This window comes from Lissotriton helveticus, chromosome 6, assembly GCF_964261635.1.
Source record: "Lissotriton helveticus chromosome 6, aLisHel1.1, whole genome shotgun sequence".
Taxonomy (NCBI): Eukaryota; Metazoa; Chordata; class Amphibia; order Caudata; family Salamandridae; genus Lissotriton; species Lissotriton helveticus.
The window spans coordinates 459632964-459654486 of record NC_136067.1 but is presented as its reverse complement, the minus strand read 5'-3'; the positions used below and the strand labels follow the sequence as shown (position 1 = coordinate 459654486).

At 43.2% G+C, this 21523-nt stretch overlaps 1 protein-coding gene across 7 annotated transcripts in view; it reads right to left on the bottom strand.

Annotated features, from left to right (window-relative positions):
• Positions 1 to 21523, bottom strand: part of ARHGEF10 (Rho guanine nucleotide exchange factor 10) — a 1140991-nt gene that overhangs the window by 56715 nt on the left and 1062753 nt on the right. For all 7 annotated transcript variants that reach the window (XM_078647916.1, XM_078647912.1, XM_078647917.1 and 4 more), the window contains one exon: positions 16283 to 16405. In XM_078647916.1, the coding sequence (XP_078504042.1) occupies positions 16283 to 16405 (123 nt within the window). The remainder of the gene's footprint in view (positions 1 to 16282; positions 16406 to 21523) is intronic.

Sequence of the window (21523 nt, the reverse complement as noted above, 5' to 3'; positions counted from 1 at the left end):
TATACCAAACATGGCAACCCTACTTCTTTCAGATCAGGAACTACCTCTTAGGTATCTGTTAGGGAGTTCCCAATACTGGCTCATGAGAGGAGTAGGCCTTACAGCAGTGAGAAACCAAATAGGCTGTTTGCCACTACCAGGACATGCCATACAGTAAATATGCATGTCCTACTTTTCGCCTACACAGTATCCTGCCCACTGGGCTACCTAGGCGGGTTTACTGACAGAATATCGACAACAAAAATATCACCATACCACAATATTGAGTTATAAATACAGATGTAAAAAATATCGATATCCTATATTTATAATAGTAAGTACAAAAATATTGAGAGAAAAAGTATTGATAAAATTAAATGTAAAAATAAAAACAAATTAGATTTAATATACATTTTAACAAATAAACTTGATTTGAAATAGTTAAACTCACATAACTCACATATATATCAAATATATATATATTTACTTTGGAAAATGTCTTGATCTAATAATTTTTATGTATTTTATAATTTAAGAATTATATAAAAATTTAACATATATATATATATATATATATATATATATATATATATCCAACTTCTTGTCTGCGCGAAGCGTCAATGGCCGCTTGCAGCGGCGGGCCAGGACGGGAGCGCCACTCCCTACGAATTCCACCACAATCGTTCACCCTTTCTTTCAAGAACGACGTCCAGGCCAGCAAACCGGTTAAAAAAACTGGTGTTTATTTCACAGCCCACTCCAGAATATCGACAACAAAAATATCACCATACCACAATATTGAGTTATAAATATAGATGTAAAAAATATCGATATCCTATATTTATAATGGTAAGTACAAAAATATTGAGAGAAAAAGTATTGATAAAATTAAATGTAAAAATAAAAAAAAAATTGATTGAATATACATTTTAACAAATAAACTTGATTTGAAATAGTTAAACTCACATAACTCACATATATATATATAAAATATATATATATTTACTTTGGAAAATGTCTTGATCTAATAATTTCTATGTATTTTATAATTTAAGAATTATATAAAAATGTAACATATATATATATATATATATATGTATATATACCAATGTATGTATATGTACCAATAACATAAAATCTATTCAGAAAACAATCTATTATAAATTAAAACATTAAACTGTTTGGAAATCTTTAAACTAAATTTCCTACTCCAGTCAGTGCAACAGTAGGGAAAGTGTTGGATAGCAGAGGGGTAAAAATTACTATTCCCACTCCAATGAGTGCAACAGTATGGAAAGTGTTGGATAGCGGAGGGGTACAATTTACTATTCCCACTCCAGTAAGAGTAACAGTCGGGAAAGTGTTGGATAGTGAAGGGGTAGGAATTAGTAGGCCCACTCCAATGAGTGCAACAGTAGGGAAAGTGTTGAATAGCGGAGGGATACAAATTTACTATTCCAACTCCAGTGAGTGCAACAGTAGGAAAAGTGTTGGATTGCAGAGGGGTCAAATTTACTACTCTTACTCCTGTCAGTTCACAATTTTTTTTTATCATCAACAAAATAAAAATATTCAAAAATGTGTATAGATAAATATGTTAAATATTAAAATACAAATATGTTTATTAAAAAAAACAATGTTAAATACATATCACAAATGGCTACAAATATTTTATTAAATAAAATAAGTAAATAATTTTCAAACAAATATTTTGATTTAGAAATTATTTATTACCAAAAACATTATTTATTACATAAATGTAGTCTATTTTAATTATCAATTAAACGAATATTAATTATAAATCAAATTAAAAAACATAAAATGTCATTAACTACCCACAACCCACACCTACATTTAACAGTAAAAAACATAATTACACATTTAAATTAAACAAAAATTACATCAAATAAGCAATAATATTGAACAACTAATTATTGAGTAAGTAAAATTCATTTACTCTCCACTTGTCACACCTATAAACCCAAAACTCACCCACAAAAATCAATAATCGAACAATTACACTAATTTATTTTCAATTAATTAATTTAGATTATCAAGTTATTAATTAATTACAAATAAATTACTTCCCACACTTTACCCCTAAAAACCCAACTACCTGCAACTAAATGTAATTACACAACTGTCATATTTAATTGTCAATTATTTAATATTAACTAATTATTAAATAAAAAATAAATGACTTCCCACCATTTACCCCTATAAACCCCACAACCCGCACCTAAAATTAATTACACAATTTCCATATGTAATTGTCAATTAATTATTAATTAACTAATTAAAAATAAATGACTTCTCACACTTTGCCCTACAACCTGCACCTAAAATGTACCCCAAAAAAATTAAAAACACAATTAACATTAGAAAAAATCAATTAAATGAAAATTAATATAAAAAAAATCCATGAATTTATTATAACTAAATTACTTCCCACCCTATTCCCCTTTAAACCCACAACTCACAACAGAACTAAAACACACAAAATGTTATTAAAATAAAATAAATAACTACTAAAAATTTAACATATATTAAAAACAAACAATACTTTTACAAAAAAATACATTACATACATTTAAAATATATACTAAAATACATAACACTAATAAAAAATCGATATTTTAAACAACTGGATTTTACAAAATTATATTAATGACTTCTATATTGTCACAAAAGATATTTCTCACCTTAAAGTCGATATACTTCACCACAATATTCTTGCTGGCGATATTTCTGTGTCACGATATTTCAAACTCGAGATTAGTGTCATTCGATATTTCCAAATCTTTAATTTGACGGAATACCACCTAGGGCCTACATTTGGGGTGACATGTATGTAGTAAGATGGGAGTTTGAGGCTTGGCAGTAATTTTAAATGGCAAGTCAATGGGGCAGTAAACTGTTTGCACAGGCCCTGCAGTAACAGGAATGAGACCGGTTTGAAAGGCTACTTCTGTGGGTGGCGCAAGCAGCGCTGCAGGCACACTAGTAGTATTTAATGTACAGACCCTGGGTAAATGGGCTACAACAGTACAAGGGCCTTGCAAATAAACATGCAAACAGGTGTAAACCAAGTATTTCATATTAAAAACAGAGAATACATGCACTTTAGAAATGATTAGCAGTGGTAAAGTGTCCAGATTCCTAAAGCCAACAAACAGAGGACAGGAAAGATAGGAGGAAGAAGGCAAACATTTGGGGATAACCCTGCAAAAAGGGCCAAGTCCAAGAGGCACCCTCAGAAAGGTCATTCAACAAGCATCCATGGAGAGAATCAATCTCAGCAAAGCCCGGTAGGGCTAAAAATCAACCCCTCACTCCACAATTGGTGAGAGCCCAGCCACCTTGCTATCTGGGAGAGCTATCAGAACATAACTATCTCAATGGACCCCGGAGAGGTCAGTGAATCACGACAAGGTTTGACCGATGCAATTCAGAAAAAGAAAATGAAGGTGTATGCAGATCAGCTTTGCTTTGCCAAGGAAACAGCATTTGACAAACAACACGGAGTACTGTTTAGTAGAAAAGACGACTGAAAACAGACTCTCCTTTTGCAGCTGATAGGTTGCAGGCTGCAGCTTGCAAGGTACATATGATAACAGCACATAGTCCTGGACAATCCATCATTTGGGACACGTCACATTTCAGACACCTACCGCGACACTTGTCGAGTCCTGACACCAAGCGTGAAGCTGCTCTGGCAGCAGGTCCAGCTCAAGAACCTGAGCCTATGTTTCTGTTGTCTGATGAGGATGGACCTTAATCATCTTGGATCACCCAGTCCGGTCAAGTGCAGACACCTCGCCGACTGATTGAAGAAATTTGATTTCTGTGATGTTCGCTATTTTAAGTATAACAAAGGGGGGAATGCATGTTGATGGTATGCACTCTAGGACTCTTGTGATTCTGGGTAGCTTCTGGAGAGGAAACACCTGATATGTGGGGGGGGTGTTTGGGTGTGGTAAATGTTAAGTTTGAGAAAGTGTGCATTGTGTGAGTGAGTGAGTGCTGAAGAATAAAGAAGTAATTTTACTGCAGCTCTCGTGTAGCAGATTTAATTTTCATGGTCAAGGGCTACAGAAGACACTACATTTTAGGTAGCTGTTCTGTATTGTTTATTGGTGCCACATATTGCCTTTGAGGAGATTCAGCTTGGATTGTTTTATGAGTCCAGGCATCCTTGCAGAGCAGACACTCACTTCATCTCTCTGAAAGTATGCCATATTCCCATCAACCAGAGTGGATTAGAATCAAGTGAAAATCGATTCTGCCCATACGAAGCTGAGCCAGGCCAGACCACTTACCTCTTTGCAATCAAAATTCCACTCCAATCAGTACAAAACAACAAGCAGAAAAGAGACTTGTTCACAGTTAACGTCTACATAAAACACAAAGGATAAAATATGAAATAAAGAAAATCTATGTGTGAAGTTAGGAAAAGTTTGATTACGTGGCAAACATTACGGCTGAGGCCTTTATCATGAACTTGTATTTACATTTCTCCAAGTGAGTCCATGAGATGCAGACAGCACAACTCAATAAGGGAGAGGCAACCACTCTTCACAATGTCCAAGATGTGCTGTCTGTAGGCCATAGTCTGACTCAGAGAAATCCCAAGTTGAATGAGTGCACCACCACTATAGACAGTGCAATCTCATACAAACATGCTCTCAGCTGTGCACTGTGTAACAGCACATGTTCCTGATATGACCCCAAAAATCTCTTTAAACAAAAGTATTGTACTCAAAAAAGAAGTAACGTTGGCAGACAAGGATGAATACTGTATAGATGTTTCTCCCTTTTGACTGGCCCCTTGAATACTCTCAGCGGTGGCTGAGGAGCATCGCCCCCTCCACCCTGCCAGCAGCCTCAAAACGTACAAAATGAAACAGGTTTATTGCTTTATCTTTCAAGTTCTGAGGGCTGAGTCTTGGGGGTGGGGCCATCACGAGGCAGTCACCAAATGGTCGTGGGCACTGTTGTCAGTGTGCATGTGGATTTAGCCGGCCAACTTAGGACGGCCAAACGGCATGCGCACTGAGATGTCTCCAACCTGAGCAGCATTGCCGGGGTGAAGACAGCAGTCACAGGCTCCCAGTCTCTGGGAGCGCAAATCCAGGGTGTTCAGGCCAACATGACGCTGCTCTCCTGCTGCCAGCATCTGGATTGGCCGCAGATTGGCCAGAAATTAGCAGAAGAGCGGTGATGCAGCAGGTAAGTTCTTTTTTTTTCTTTTCTTGTCGTCCGCTCCCTGATCGTCACCCCCCCCCCCCCCCCCCCCACTCTGCCCTTACACCAGTCGCTATGGACTACTCTAATCTCATCAGGCAGTTCTAAGACTTACAATCGACTCTGCTTGCACCTTGAAGGGGCAAAAGAGGCCATGGAGCACTATATAAAAAGTTACATTAACTAAATAAAGAGACCTACATTGATAGTGCACTTATTGCCACATTGTTTTCATGTTATATTTTATACGAAATGCCTGCGATGGTGTATTATACTACTTATTAAGTATTTCGACGTATGGTTATTGTGCAATCATAAAAGAAAAATAGTCTTGCAGGTCAACCCTTAAAAGCAAGAGCGTTATAAACATTGCAAGCAAATAAATTCCTTAGAACATCATGTCAGGCTTTGGTAAAGTGTTTTGGATCACTAAGCCGTATGTAATCGGCTGTTCTGTCATTACTTGAAGGATCGTTAACTGGCACACAAAGAAGTCTTGACTTACAAATTGTTTTTGACAGCAACAATATTGGATTAACTAATTCATCTGCTTGCTCTTTTAAGGAGCAAACATTCAGTGCTGCAGAGGTCTCGCCATTCATTCCAGCAATGGATACAATAATATTATTTATGGCCCTGAGTTAACCAGAGTTACCTCAGTGGAGAGACAGGGAAAATTGTAATGATCACTACAAAATGTTTTTTGTAGGAAGCAAGATTACCAAGGTTCTGGAGTAATTTCTTGATATAAGCAAGTGTGCGTAACAACTTTAAGGAAATTAGCTACAAAGGTGAACGTAGCTACAGACAATCATAATTTATGAAAACTGTAGAAAGTGGTTAAAAAACACGCCATACAGAAAAAGAGGCAGAACTGAGGTGTTCAAAGTTTCTGTAACTGGCTGTATTTGCGAGGTTAATAAATTGAAGGCATGAGTTACAGTTGAACAGGGTAGGAGGTAGAGCAGCTGTAAACTAATTTTTTTGTCTTTTCCTACCACTAATCTATGTATAGTAAAAACATACATATGCCTGCTTTTTTTTTTTTAGTAGGCTTGTTGCTCTAACGGAGTAATTTTGATTTACTCTCTGAATATAGTGCCACAAAGCACATCCCAGCAACATGCAAAAGTTGTGTCAGCGGCAGCGTCCACAACATCCAAGTACCGTTAATTATTTCTCAAACTTAACAAGGCTTACTAAATAATAGCAGTTTTGATGGGATCGCAGAGACGTTCTGTTTAAAAATTAGGAGGCTATGTGTTATATCCTCACTGTGATATGACTGTGAAAGAGCCCAATCTGTGCAATGCTATAGTAGTTTCAACAAATAGCTACTATATGTAACAATAGGTCAACATGTTTCTGCAGTCTTATGGACCCAAGTGGGTGTCCGCTGCTTTCATCAGGACCGGAGGTCGCTACTGCTTAAAAAATGGTGAACAACAAATATGGTGGTAAAAGATATCACCTTGGTATCCTAGGTGTGATCATTCTCCTAACTGCTGGTGTTTGTCCAAAGTAGGAGAGCAGTTGAGTCAGATACATAGAGAGAAAACCAAAAACAAATAAACAGATATTGGCATTAAACAAATAAAGTGTCGAGCATAGCCAATACTTGGTGTCAGATAATATTCATAACACCCATCGTGTCAAACAAATGTACACCAAATAACTCTTTTTGAGTTGAACATCCCGCTTACCTATTTGGTAGGAGAAAAATGCTCCGCCTCACCTGGCTGCGGCGCAAGTAAAAGGAGCACCGCTCTAATAATAGTTCAGTATCTGCCTTGTCCCCAAAAAAGTGAGTGCCATCAAAAGGCATGTCCATCAGAGTGTTCTGGACATCCCCTGAAAAGCCAGTTGTCCTCAGCCAGGCATGATGGCGTAACGCCACTGTCTTGGAAATTGCTCTGCCCAGCGAGTCGGCGGTGTCAAGACCACAACAAATCGTCAACTTGGCTGCATCTCTCCCCTAAGCAATAGCCTGGGAGAGTACCATCCTGGCCTCCTCCGGACACTGAGGCAGCACCTGTGCCACCGTATCCCACACAGAATAAGAATAACGGCCCAAGAGGCATGCGGTGTTCACAGACCGCAACCCTGAACTGGTAGAAGAGTAAATCTTCATCCCAAACTGCTCCAGTTTCTTGGATTCCCTGTCCCCAGGTGCGGAAGGGAATGCGCTCGGGGAAGCAGAAGCTTGGACAACCAAGCTCTCATGGGTAGGGTGTTGGGAGACGAGGATGGGGTCGCCCGGTGCCAGGCGATGGCGTCGGGCCACGTTCCTGTCCACAGGAGCCCCTGTGTTGGGCCTGGACCAGGTGCCCAAAAGAACGTCCATAAGTGTGTCATTGAAGGACAACAGCCGCTCAGCAGCGGAAGCAGCCGGCCGCAGCACTTCTGTCAGCAGGTTAGTCCTGACGGCCACAGTAGGGAGCTCAAGGTGGATAGCCTCGGCCGCCCTGCCCAACACCACTGAATATGTACCACCCTCCTCCGAGGCCACGGTAGAAGGAGACAGTGTGCCAGGTTCTGGAGAAAAATCCAGTTCACTTGCGTCCTGCAAATCCTCTTCCCAGTCCGGGTCTAACTCACATTGGGCTGCGAGAGGCATCCCCATCCTCCGTAACCTATTGGGCAGGCGGAAAAGAAGGAGGAGGATGGAGAAAGGGATAGAAATTCCCCATTGTCGTCGGAATCTGCGTCGATCGACACCGTTCCGGCACTGTCTCCATGTCGGGGTGGAAGCCGAGGGCGATTTCGGCCGGGGAGCCAGCTGATGGTGGCGGTGGGGCCGTAGACGTCGATGGAGGTCGTACAAGGCCAATCGACATCGGCTGAGATCCATGCATGGATCCATGGGGGGTCTCACGGCGCTGAGGCCAGAGCCGCCGCCGTCGGACCAGAGCTGCCGACGAAGTAGTGCGAGTACCCCCAGTCAGACCCGCGGGCCCTAAGGCATGCTGGCGGGGCCCGACAGGCCAAAGAGGTAGGCCATAGCTGACAGAAATTCCTGCAGCTGGGCTGGAGTTGCCGACAGACCCGGGAAAGTTGGGTAGGCCGTCGGCAACTGCGTAGGCTCTGTTGGAGCCGCAGAGGTGGCGCCACCCTCACCCTCAGCCATGTCGTGCGATAGGCTAAGGGAAGGTGAAGAGCGACGTCGCCTCTTCGAATTCTTGTACTTTGTCTTACCTGACCCCTAGTGCGAAGACTTCATCAAACAATGGTGGCGGCTCCACGACTGGTCCCTCGACCTCCCACTGAACTGGGACATTGAACGATGTGGAGCCGACTCCCGGGCCTCAAGCCACTTTTGGGTCCGCTCCCGCAAAGTTTTTGGAGCCTTGGCCCAGCAGTCGGGGCATGACGCTGGTTCGTGGTCGCACCTCAGGAACCTTAGTAACTCTTTGTGTGAGAAGGCGTAAACGGCCGAGCACAATCTTTCGGAATCCGGAGGTACTGCAAGCGCCATGCCCGCGGATCGCACGCCCATCTTTATCATAAAATGATCCTCGATAGTTCTTATCGAGATAGCGAACATACTGCTCTCCGCCCACCGAAAGTCGGCCTGGAGGGGAGCGCGCCTTGGAAGAGACGCGGGAGGGCAGGAGCATGACGCCGTGAGCGTGCACGTTGGCGTTCCCTGCGGCTCCCGCGTTCACAGCACCTCAGGAAGTAGAGACACTTGCGGTGCGGGTCTGTCACCGACATTGCGAGGGGACAAGCCACGCAAGACTTGAAACTGGGTATCCCTATACACCAGGAGTCAGAGACTCAATAGAACGGAGACAAAAAGTCCCAAAAACGTAGTAAAAAATTGACTAGGGGTACCGCTCTCTCCGGATCCGTGCTTGCTGGCGCGGAAAAAGAAAGAACTGATGTAATCGCGCGAGGGGGCGTCTAAGAAGCTGCCACAACGTCGTCCTGGCAATCATGATGCCTAGGATGGGTGCGAAGCCACACAACGCCACCTTCAAGACGCACAGGGGTACTGCTGACAAAAACTTTACGGATCCAGTCTGACGCCTGGGGTAATTCTAAGGTAAGGAATCTATCACTAACGTGTCTCTTTCAGATAAATGGTTACTTAAGGTCACGCTGGACTGGGGCAAAGTCACATTTTTTGCCGACTGACTTTAGGACCCATGCAGGCCCTGATAAGCAAAGTACCTTTTCTGGTCGGAAGCAACAAGTGCTGCGCCTGATTCTGTCTTGCATTCGAGGGGATGCGTCGATCTCACTAAGCTGCAGCAGTGGCGATACACTGTCTGATGCATTTATCTGTGGAGGCAAAGCACTGGATCCGATGCAATCCGACAATTTTACTTCTGCACCGGGTTGATGCTCTGGTTATGCTACACGCACACAGGAGATGCATCGAAATCCGTATTCATAGTATCTGGGTCACTTTCAAAAAATCAGTCACAGTAGCAGTGACTTTGATTTCCCTGACTCTCAAGCAACAGTAGCAAGCCAACAAGCCCTTAAAGATCACTTGGGGTTAAGGCAGAGTCCAGTTCTCCTTCAGAGAGCAGAAGGTCAACAAACAGAAAAGCAGGCTTTCTGATTAGCATTTCACTTAAGTCCTTTAAGCAGCAAATCAGTTCTTCTGGCAGAGCTTAGCTACACTGTCCAGTAGTATCTAATTTGATGGGGTCAGATACATATATTTAAAAGTGCCATTGATGTGGGGGTAACTTCAAAGCAGCTCTCTGCAGTGCACAAGTATCCCTTCCAAACCAGTCCTGTCTGCCAGGCTATATGTGAGGGGTAATCAGTCCTTTATGAGGGGATAGGGCATTGCCTATTCAAGTGACGGGTTAGCCCCTCCCTTCCATCCTGCCTAGGCAAGGCAATTAGAATGTAGATGTATGTAGATGGGTACTCAGGCACACCTATCGTTCATGTGGTGTGGCTATCTAGAAGGAATGCACAAAGTTTAGCTGTCATACACCCCAGACATGCATTGGAGACAGTCTGTCAGGCACACAGAGCACCAAGTGCAGAGAAATGCACACTTTCTAAAAGTGGAATTTCCGAAACACTAATGTTAAATCCCCCTTCACCAGTGAGGAGCATTTATCATTAACATTACAAAGATATAAAACATGTAGAAGCTACTGCTGTCTGATTAGGAATTACAGCTTTAAAGCATATTAGGGACATCCGAATGCTAGCCTATGAGAGGGGTAGGCATCACAGTAGTAAAAAACGAATTTGGGGCGTTGTCACTACCAGTACATGTTAAGATTATACACACAAGTCATACCTTTTAATTAAATGACACCCTTCCCCTAGCGTTACTTAGGGCCTACCTTAGGGGTCACTTATATGTAATAAAAGGGGAGTTTGAGACTTGTCAAGTAGTTTCAAATGGCAAGTTGAAGTAGCAGTAAACTGCACACGCAGGTACTGCAATGGCAGGCCTGAGACAGGTTTGGAAGGCTACTTGTGTGGGTGGCACAATCGGTGCTGCAGGCCCACTAGTAGCATTTAATTTACAAGCCCTGGGTATATAGTACTCTACTTTACGAGCAACTTACAAGTAAATCACATATGCCAATCAGGTATACACCAATGTCAACATGTTTAAGGGAGAAGCACATGAACGTTAGCACTGCTCAGAGTTCCAAAGCCAACAAAAAGAATCAGCAAATACAGGAGATAAAAGGCAAAATGTCTCGGGAAAGACCACCCTAAGGATGACACATCTAACAATGTGCAAAAGCAATTCAAGGTTATGGCTCCTAAATAAATATTTATTAAATGGACTAATTGAATTTTATAGTAGTAGAACATGTTTCACCATCTTGGTGTCAACAGTAGAGGTGTAAGCTTCTAAGGCAACAGCAGTCAATCGTTGAAAATGGTGAATTCCAATGATGGCCCTTATAATAGCCTAATAAGATTAAACATCTATGATTGTTGGAGGAGGGGCAACCCCCAGAGAATGTTCTGGTGATTGGGTGTCTTTTGAAGATAAATGACTGGGCTCCACAAATCAGTTAACTCCCACCTTCAGTAGATATTGTGCTTTCGCTTATATTCGAGTAGATTGTTTTTGTTAAAATTTTCTTCAGCATCTGTGTTTTGTATGGAGTGGTAAACGTTAAGCATAACTTTCCAGCAGCTGCAGCAACAAAATAGAAGAACATAGTCTTCTATCACCTCAAAAGGGCTGATGCTAAAGCTCAGGCTCAACTCACACCCAGCTGCTGAATCTATATACTGCAATCAAAACAGAATGCCGGGAATCTATCCCTGGCAAAGGAAATTACCAGCCCCAGCTAACTGTATCTCAGGTCATGCTCTCATAGGTTTAACCCGTTTACAGCGGTGGCAATTCTGCCGCGGTGCGGGCGTTCTATTGCACGGGCGGGGCCGCATTGGCCAATGGACGTGCGCAGCACTACCGAGGTAGTGCTTGCGACGGCCGTTGGCCGATGGGCGCACTTAAGGGGTTAAACAGCAGGGGGGTGGAATTTAATAAAATATCTACTTATCCATGGGGCAGGTTGCTTCATAAATCTACTTGTCCTGTAACAAAATTCACTTGTCCCTTTGGTGCCATTTAGTCCGGCAGCAATCTCATTTTATAAGGACTCTGATATAGCTGCTCTGATTATGGCAGGCTCATACCATAGTAGTGTTTGAATACTTGCAATCCCCTTATGTTGCCACCATTACACAGCTCTACATACTAGGGCTGAAGGTAGTGGCAAGCAAAAGCTCTGAGGTTAGAATGCCCTTTTGAGTCTGAGCAAACCTACTAAATTGCATGTTTTAAGGGGTTACAACAACTCTTCTCTAATCTTTTCCCATACTGAGAAATGTTTGAAATTTACTCTTGACAATGGCTGACGTAAACCTTCTTCCAGAGTAGGGAAAAACTAGTTGGAGGAAAAGTGAACTTGCAAAAATCTACCAAAATCTACAGATGCATATTTGCTCATTCTAAAATGCAGTTGACAAATATTTTCTAGGAGTACTATTTATTGTCCTCCTTCTGTAAAATCTTGGGAATTCATGAAACCCGTATAGCTGCACATAATGAAAGGTCATATACCATGGGTGCACTTTTGACACTTTCTTTAGTAAATGGGCCTCTAATTTGGTCTAGCATTGACTATGACATTTTGCGTTTATTAAACTTCTGTCTCTCTCTCTCTGATTTGCCTGTTCTCTCTGTGAGAGAAAGCATTCTGCTCTTTCACAAGGAGCATATCGGCACACAAAGTAGTTTTGTTCAGTGCCCATAACTACTGTGGCAATGTATTCGTTTTGAGACCAAAAACAATTTTAGCTTTTGCTAATGTTTGTTATAATGGTGAGGGCCCGGCCGCTCCCACACCAATAAGATTTTTTTTAAAACATGGCAAAACGAGTCACACATTGACAAAACTAAAAAGTTGACCACCAATTTCAAACCTACTGGCTTTGACAATGCTGGTTTATTTTTGTTTCCCATAATGTTACTGAAACTGGTTACCTGATTTTCCATTAGGAATATTTTGGGGAAATACTAGCATTCAACAACACATGTTACTAAATGATGCTGCAAAGAAATGGTACCTGAAGTTTTGCAGTAGTTTAGCTAAATGTTTTTTTGATTCCTTAAATTTTTTTATGAACATTTTATTTTGAAAGCAAAGAATCATCAATCTTGCTTTCAAGCTTTCGCAAATATTTGCATCAAATCAGAGAGCATTCTGGGATCATTATACATAGCCTAATTTTGCTAAACTTTGAAAACATGTGCACACATTTGTATACTGGAACCACTCGCAGTAGTGGAGTCAGAGCTTACAAAATGTACTTACAGTGCTCACCCTAATAATAAAGGCTTCCAATTAATGAACCATAAATACAAGTTCGAACAGCATTAACTTATGGACAAAGATATTACCTTAGCTGCAGACAGTGCCCTTCCCTGATCCGTAATGTGGCACTGCAAACTGGCAGCCAAAGGGTTTGTGCTACAGGGGGTTGGGTCTACTTGTCACAAGGACAAAATACACATGAAAACGTGTTGCCCTTGACCCCAAACAATATGTCTTGGGCGTCGGCCTATTTGTGCAATGGTGACGTGATACATTCATCCTAATTAACTTTAAAATCTAAAAGCAGACATAGAACACATCTAGACAGAGTACAACAACTATTTTCAGGGAATTAACACTTATTGGGGGCACTGTTAAATGTTAGGAGATTTCTAGAGCGCATGGCTGCCCGTAAGCGTCCCAGCGCTGAACAAGTACAGGCGGAGTCAAGAGGGGAAGCCTACGGTAACAGCCAGGTTTTCAGAAATTTTGGGAATGCCAGAAGGTTGGGCTGTGTGCGGAGATCCGGGGGGAGGGAATTCCACAGTTTGGAGGCGTTATAAGAGAAACGCCGACCTCCTGATCGTGATCTCTTGATCTTAGATGGCAAAGTTAGGTGAGCATTCGAGGATCGGAGGGGTCTGGAGGTGGTGTATGTGGTCACCAGATCTTTGAAAATAGGGGGGGCTTTCCCGTTGAGAAATCTGTGCGTTAGACAGAGCGCCTTAAACTGCACTCTTTCCACGACGGGTAGCCAGTGCAGCGCTCTGATGGCCGGTTTGGCCGAACAGCGGCTCTTGGTGTTGGTGAGGATCCGTGCGGCCGCATTCTGCACTACCTGTAATTTAGTTGTTACTTTCCGTGGTGCGCCAAGATACAGTGCGTTGCCATAATCCAACCTTGACAGAATGAGGCCCTGGATTAGGAGTTTCCTTGATTGGAAAGGGAGCAGTGGTAGAATTTTCAGGGCGGAGAGCAGGAGCCCATAACAGACTCCAGCCGTTTTCCTTGCCTGGGTATGCATGGTGAGATTTTGGTCCAACCTGAAGACCTTATTGAGAAGAAAGCTGATGAGCATAGTATCTTTCAAAAGGAGAACTGCTGCACCTGAATCACTGGATCTGCAAATGTATGCAGATAAACCAGACACAAATCAGAGCATTTATTTGTAGAGGCAGGTCATCAGTGCTACATACAGCAATTATGTTTTTCATAGTACAAATGCTGAGAGGGTTACATGCCCTTCTATTCGGTTGAATTAATCAATGCTAGGCAAACTTCCTACCAGCAGAATGGTAAACTGAATAGTAGAAAGAGCAATCAATGAATGCAAGCAGACATTATATGCTTAGGCCAAACTAAGGCATCACTGGGGCTTGATTAGTTTACAAGGAGTTTCACAAGAACTTACATCAGGATTTTGAGAAGATATTTCTGCACCTGATCAACAATAACATTATGGGACGAAGCTCTCCAGAAACCTTTGAATTTGCCTTTGCACTTGCCACTGTCATTCTTAAGCAAGGGGAAGACTGGCAAGATTGTTCTAAATGTAGACCTATCTCGATTGTAAGTGCTGACAACAGCTTATCAATTTAGGTAAACCCCCTCCCCCACAATAATGGTTTCTTATTGGCTAAAAAATATCTTTATGTCCCCAAATACTAGCTTTAAGGTTTAGTAAATACACTAGTTTGGTCCCTAAATTGGACGAGTTTGGCCAACCAAATTTAGAATTTACCACTGTCTTGAAGGAAAGGTATAGATTGTGACACACTGTTCAGTGCTTCACAATCAAATGTCCCTAAAATGCTAGAGGGCACCAATGGATTCCCATCAGAAGTCATGAATAGCAATCAATAGCAATCATGTGTCATTGCTGGCCACCAGATGTTAGATGGGTTCATATTGTGTGAGGGTTGCCCGCCATAAAGGCAGGGATGCCCACCATTATGCAAGTAATAGCAACTATAATGCCAATGATGGCCAATATGGCGAAATGCTGGTTACCCTTATGCAGGTATGGCTACTGTTATTTAGGGACCAGCATCATTAATTCACAAATGGTTACAATACACCAGAGATGCACACACAGCACTAGGGGTGGCTATCCTGTTAGAACAAAGAAGTCCACCAATATGACAAGGAGTGCCACCATTAGACATTTAAAGTGGAGGAGGCATCACACTCACAAATACTACAGCCAATAAACGCACGCTCAACACTGGGCACGATGGAGGTTTGAAGACCAACATAAAGTGACACCTAAAAAGGTTCACTCAACACCTAATGGTTCGACCTTTACCCGTCTTTTCCTACTTTTTCAATGAATCTTCCGGCAATAAAAAATGGGCTGTGTTCCAAATCTCTATGCCCTGATCCTCTAACTGTCAGAGACAGGCAGCCCTTATATTACCAGTGGACCTTAGATCCACAGGGCACAGAGGCCAGGCCCCACAGGGAATTCGGAACCCCGGTTAAATAATGACCACGTCACAGGTAAATTTGCTCATAACAGTAGTCAAGGGCTATGTTGTCAGAACAAGGTAATAATGAGACGAGTACAGCATAAGGCAAAACGTAAAAGCGCCAAGACTTATAATAGACAGCTGGGCCCTGCAACTCTATGGAACTAATGTTGGCCTACTCCTATGCCTTGCATGTCTCCTTCATAGACAGTCCAAGGCTTCCTCCCAATTCGTGGATGATTTTGGACTCCCCTTCAAATTCATGTTATGTACTTCCTTTCAGTTCGGTTCTGAATTCCGTGGCAGCAGGCTTTATAATATGGATAATGGGTACAAGAGCTCCCCCAGCTGCCTCCCACTGCTCAGATATTCTAGAACGCCCACTCAATATTTTTTTCTTTTAACTCATAGATTCTTTCTTCATAATATGAAACACTATCCTCTGTGATGGGCACACAGTTCTAATCCTGAAGTAACAATATTATTTAACAGCCTGACTTCATCCTTGTTTTAAACCCATAAAGTTTATTTACAAGATAACATTACGAATTTGGGTAGGCAGGGATCCCTTAACTGCCAGCAGGCTGAAGAAAAATCTTATACGCTACAGTTTCAGGGATGCTTGGTTTATTAAATCAGGAAGTACAAGGTTTGTATGCGATTATGTAAAATGTGAAGTGCATTGAATTCGAATGTTTTCTTGTGACACTGGAAATACTACAACCAGAAATAATAAAGCCCCATGCGAGCAGAGGAAATACCACTTACCAGTCACTTTCGGAATACCCTGCAATCGAGGAACTGGTAGTGCAACAATTAAACCGAGATTTGTTCCAACCAGCAATAATCCATGGCACACCAACAGACTAGTCACAGAAACATGCTGATGTCCTACAAAAATGAACAAAAGCATATATTGGCCGAAATTCCCATATGTTTATTCACAAACAACATGGAAGTTCCATGTAACAAAGATGTAATAAAAAATACTGTCAAACAATGTCACATACTCATGGTTCTGGGAGTGAGAGAGCGCAAACTGATATAAATATATGAGTACATCACACTTACCTATAGAGAGCATAATTCATGAAGAGAAATGCCATGAGTGCTAATAGTATCTGAAATTATATTCTAAATGTATAGCTAATATAGAGATTTAAGTAGAAGTGGAACTAATACAGAAATGTGTGACATTATATGATTTTATTTGACGTGATTATTTTGAATCTATGTCGTGTAGCTGTTAACATATAAGATGGTCTGTGGTAAAACGCAGAACGTGGTAGGCCTCAGGGCCAGAGCTGGAGCTAAAAGGGAAGGTGTTTCTTTTCACGACACAGATGGTTTAACGTTTTTGGTCATTGCATTAATGGGCCATGATTTAGAGTAATGTTTTCCAAATAATAGAATAAGAGTTTTAACATGCTTTAATTAAATGAAGAAATAGAATGCTATAATCATAATGTGAAATATTGTAGGCCTGAAATGTTTTAGCATTGATTTACACGTACATGTCTGGGCTGAGAAATGTTGCAAGCTTTTTAGAAGTCTATGAGAGTTGGGTTCTTGGCGGCAGATATCTGTCTGCAACAGGAAAGGGGGGATCCAATTATAAGTGAATGAATAGAGGCCTGTTCAGTAGACGGCCCAGACATGGAGGAGGGTTCTGGAATGTTTAAGGGGTATCAGCGGGCCGGAGAAGAGACTGAGAAGCAAGGTCAACTCTAACGTCTGAGGCCCAATACAAAGCATCATGGAAAAAAGCCTGAAGTTGCACCACGTGAGAGGCGTTTCGCAAGGGGCGTCTCAAATGTTGTTGACTGTTTTGTATTAGGGACAGCACCCCTGGGTGGAGTTAGAGCAGAGACCTGAGGACCCTTTAGAGAGCGGATGGGTAGGCAGTGAGGGGTCATGACTGGAGAACTTTAGGTTTTCACCAAGAGACTTAGAGTGGGTGACTTCCCTTGGGGGTCATTCATTGCTGACACCTTTGTTAGGTTGGGATTTGGTTAAGTAGGGATACCATCTAGAACAGGGTAGGGACGCCTAACCTGTGTTTGTTTTCCTCCAACCTAAATGAAGGAGAGATATGCGTCTATGCTGATAGCTTTGCTATTTTTAGAACTTGTGTTAGTGATTTCTGTTGCTCGTCTGAGGGCTTTTCGAGAGCACATGTATGTAATTGGACCTGTGTATCTCGTGAATCTCATTCTGAGATGCTTGTATTTGCAGCTCATTATATCTTTACAATAAACTTTTGAAACCTAGAAGTTGTCCGTGATCTTTAAGAGTAGAGTCCTTTATTGGGTGAACTAACTTGCAGATAGGTACTGTTTCCTTCCAAGACAGGCAATAAAGGTTCAGTCGACCAGATCGAGGTTTGGATCAATAGATATAAGGTATCGATCAAAATCTCGCCCTTTCAGTTGGTAGCTATAGAGGATGGTTGCCTTCTTGAGGACGGTGACCTAGGCCAGGTTAGCTTACCCCAAGGCCCCTAGAAATCGATGATCGGAAGAACAGCCCGCAGATGAAGATCCGGATGACGTGAGACAGAAAAAGCAGCAGTATCGGTCGAGAGTGAGTATAAAGGGTTATGCGTGTTAGATTGCGGTGTTTTTGTATTGTATCTATGTTGTAATGTCTGGCGGAGTTGAATGTCTGTAGAGTGACTGTGGAACAGGTTGTGAGCGCGCGCAACCGGTGGAAATCTTAAGTTCAAGGAGAGCTTAAGTGGTTCGGGTGTATCGGACACCCAGAGTAATTGTCAACTAGTGTGAAGGGGGTCATGAGGTACCATTGATCACCCGAGAGACCGAGATAGGGGGAACGTAAGAGTGAGTGCGTGAGTAACGGACGCTGGTCGGAAGTTACTGTGTGTGTAAGTAACCTATCAGAGAGACGATAGACATCTCGTCAGTTGAGTTGACAATTACAGATAGACTGTGGACGTACAGTCGAGAGAAGTGACCGCTTGGTCGGAAGTAGTCATTTTTCAGTGTATGAATGGGACGCATGCATAACCGGGAGACGAGTTGAGAAAGGAGGGGTGCTGCTGCGAAGCGGAGAAAAGAGACGTCAGGTGGTGTCGCGCAGTGATTGGTTGACCGGAGAAAGACCGCGCTGTGATAGGCCAGCTAGCGAACACGTCATACAGGGTCGCGACGTGATTGGCCAACAGGAGAAAGACCGCGCTGTGATAGGCCAAGCTAGCAAAGCCGCGACAGGATTGGTGGATTGTCATCAGGAAGTAAACAGAGTAGCGAGGCTGAATTTTGTGCGCATAATTATGAAGTGTTTTAAATGGTTGAAAGCGCTGTTTAAAAAAGAGAGGCGAGGATCGTATGAAGGGGAAGAAGCCCCGCCGGAGGGTACGCCAGCTCGTTATATGGCTGTAAATGTTGGGTTGCATACGATCCTTTGGATATCAGAGTGGAGTAAGATTACTGAAGGAAACGAGGAACTGACGTTCCCGAAGTACGGGACGTTCAGATTAGAGGTGTTACATCGATTGAAATCAGTCATGACCTCAAAGAGACCCTTGCCTAGACCAACCCAGTTTGAAGCCCTTGAAGCATGGCTTAGGGCAGCGCATGAAAGGAATATGAACAGACGACAAGAAAGGGTGAAACGCTCGGTAAGGGCAGTACAGGATGCCAGGTGGGATGCGGATGCTAAAAGATGGAGAGTGCATAATTTGGAAATAAATAAACTGTACCCAGTGTTAGAGGCGCCAGTAAATAAAAGCCCCCTAGAAGAAGATGATGAGAGCGAAACAGAGGACAGCCTGATAAACAGATTACTGACAGACAGGCCACCCCCGTATAATAGAGCAGGGGGAGAGGTCGAGAATACTGAAGGAGAAAAGGGGGGCAATGCAGGAGAGCATAGACCGCTTCCCAGTTCAGAATGGGATCCTGAGCCAAAGAAAGAGTTGCTCCAGCCTAGTCAGGTGCAACAGGTAGTCGGTAGGTTTGTGGTACAAAGAGCGCCGGAAACGGAAAGCGCCACATCCTACCCATTACCAGATGCACTACAGGTACCTGTTACCATAGGTCCTATAATATCGATATATGACCAAGAGAGAGCAAAAGGGGAAGAACGGAAACGGAAAGACAGAGAAAGAGCAGAGCAGGCAAGGAGGAACGATACCACTAATTCCCCAAGTCAGATGCCGATACCCAGAGAGTGGAGCACCCCGATGCACACAGCAGGGGACCCAGGAGGAGATCCTGGGGGCCCTAGATGGCCAATGGATCTGAGGGGATCTGGACGAAGATCCTTTCAAGAGCTAAATGAGTACATGAAGCAGTGGGATGAGGCAGTGAAGGCTCAAAAGTGCATCAATGCTGCAGAAGCAGAAAGGGAAAGTCAGGACAGCAGAGCACGAACTCACTGCGGGGCTGGGGAGAGTAGCCCGGAGTGGGACTGTAGAGGGAGTAGGGGAGTCACCCATTGGGCCCGGAATGGAGGTAGAACAGACCTGGAAAACGGGGGCCCCGGGAGTGGAGGGGTGGCGTGCCCAATACTCAGTGAAGGGGAGAGGAGAGCGCAAGAGTACAGGAACAGCTTTAAGTGTCCACACTGTGTGCCTGCCACCAGAGAACAGAATGGGAGTTGTGAGAGGTCGCACCATAGTCCCTGTGATGACAGAAATGAGCGCAGCCCAGGGAATATGGGGAACCAGGAAGGATCGTATCGGATACTGAGCGATACGAGGCAAAGGGAGTGTACCGACCAGAGGGAAAATAACAGAGAGATGTGCGGTGAGAGGAGAGAAGAAGAAGAGAGTGGGCAGAGAGAGAGTAGGGATAAAAGGCCCGTGTTCCATCACCTTCCAAGATCGGATGGCCGAGCATGGGACCTGGAGAGATGGGAGCAAGGGAGGCCACCCATTAATTCTCCTGAGCCCAAACGCAGAGCTCGAAGTTGGGATGGTAGGGAGACCAGTGAGCCCCCTTCAAAAGACATATTGCGAGCTGAGATAAAAGCCAAGAGACTTGATGTCTCCAGCTTAAGGTCAGATCTGGATGACATGGTAGATGGTACCCTGCCTTTGGAAAGAATGGAAATGTATGAACAGGATGAAATACTGTATATGGCAAAGGACATCACACGAAAGGCGAGAGCAGTCCATGAGAAGTTAGTCGAACTAGCAGGCAAATATATGGTGGACTTGTCAAGAACCAAAGCATTACAGGGTAACCACAGGCTACATTACTCAGATCGAGATCTAGATGAGAGGAGAACGATTGGGCTGAAAACACACATAAGGGAACTGATCGCTGGAATAAGGACATGGAGGGCACTAGATAAATGGGAAGAGAGGTGGTCCAAGAAAGGGACCGGCAGAAGAAGCATGATTGGTATAACACCAGGACAGCAGGGAATAGAAGCTTACCCTTTGCGTGAAGTTGCCAATGGGAGCTATGTACATGTCCCTTGGAGTAGGGGAGATTTAGCTGCTTTTACCACATCTTTCCCCAAGTTACGAGAGAGCCCCGTGGAGTGGTACAAGCAAGTCGAGAGGTTTGTAAAGATCTCAAAAGTCCTATGGATAGATCTGAACACGCTGTTTGACATTGTAGTACCAGGAGATCTGTGGACAGCATGCAAGGTTAGCGCTGAGTGGCCCACAACGGAGCCAGAGAGAGATGCTAGGACTAATGGGCCGTCCGAGATCGTGATGGAAAAATTCGAGAGAGTGATGACTTGGCTGAAAGAAAAAGTGCCAATGCAAGACATAGATTGGGTCAGAATAGACAGAACGAGACAGGAACCCAAAGAGACAGTCCATGAATATTACGAGAGATTGCTGAAGGCGTTTAAACAGTATAGCGGCTTGGATGTAATGGATCCAAAGGACATAGGGCAATTCGTGTCCAAGTTCGTCCTGGGACTGAGACCGGATATTAGTTTAATGATTCAGCAACACTCGATTTGTTGGCAAAGTAAACCCCTAGATGAAATACTGAGATATGCCAGGTACTGCTGTGATGAGGTAGA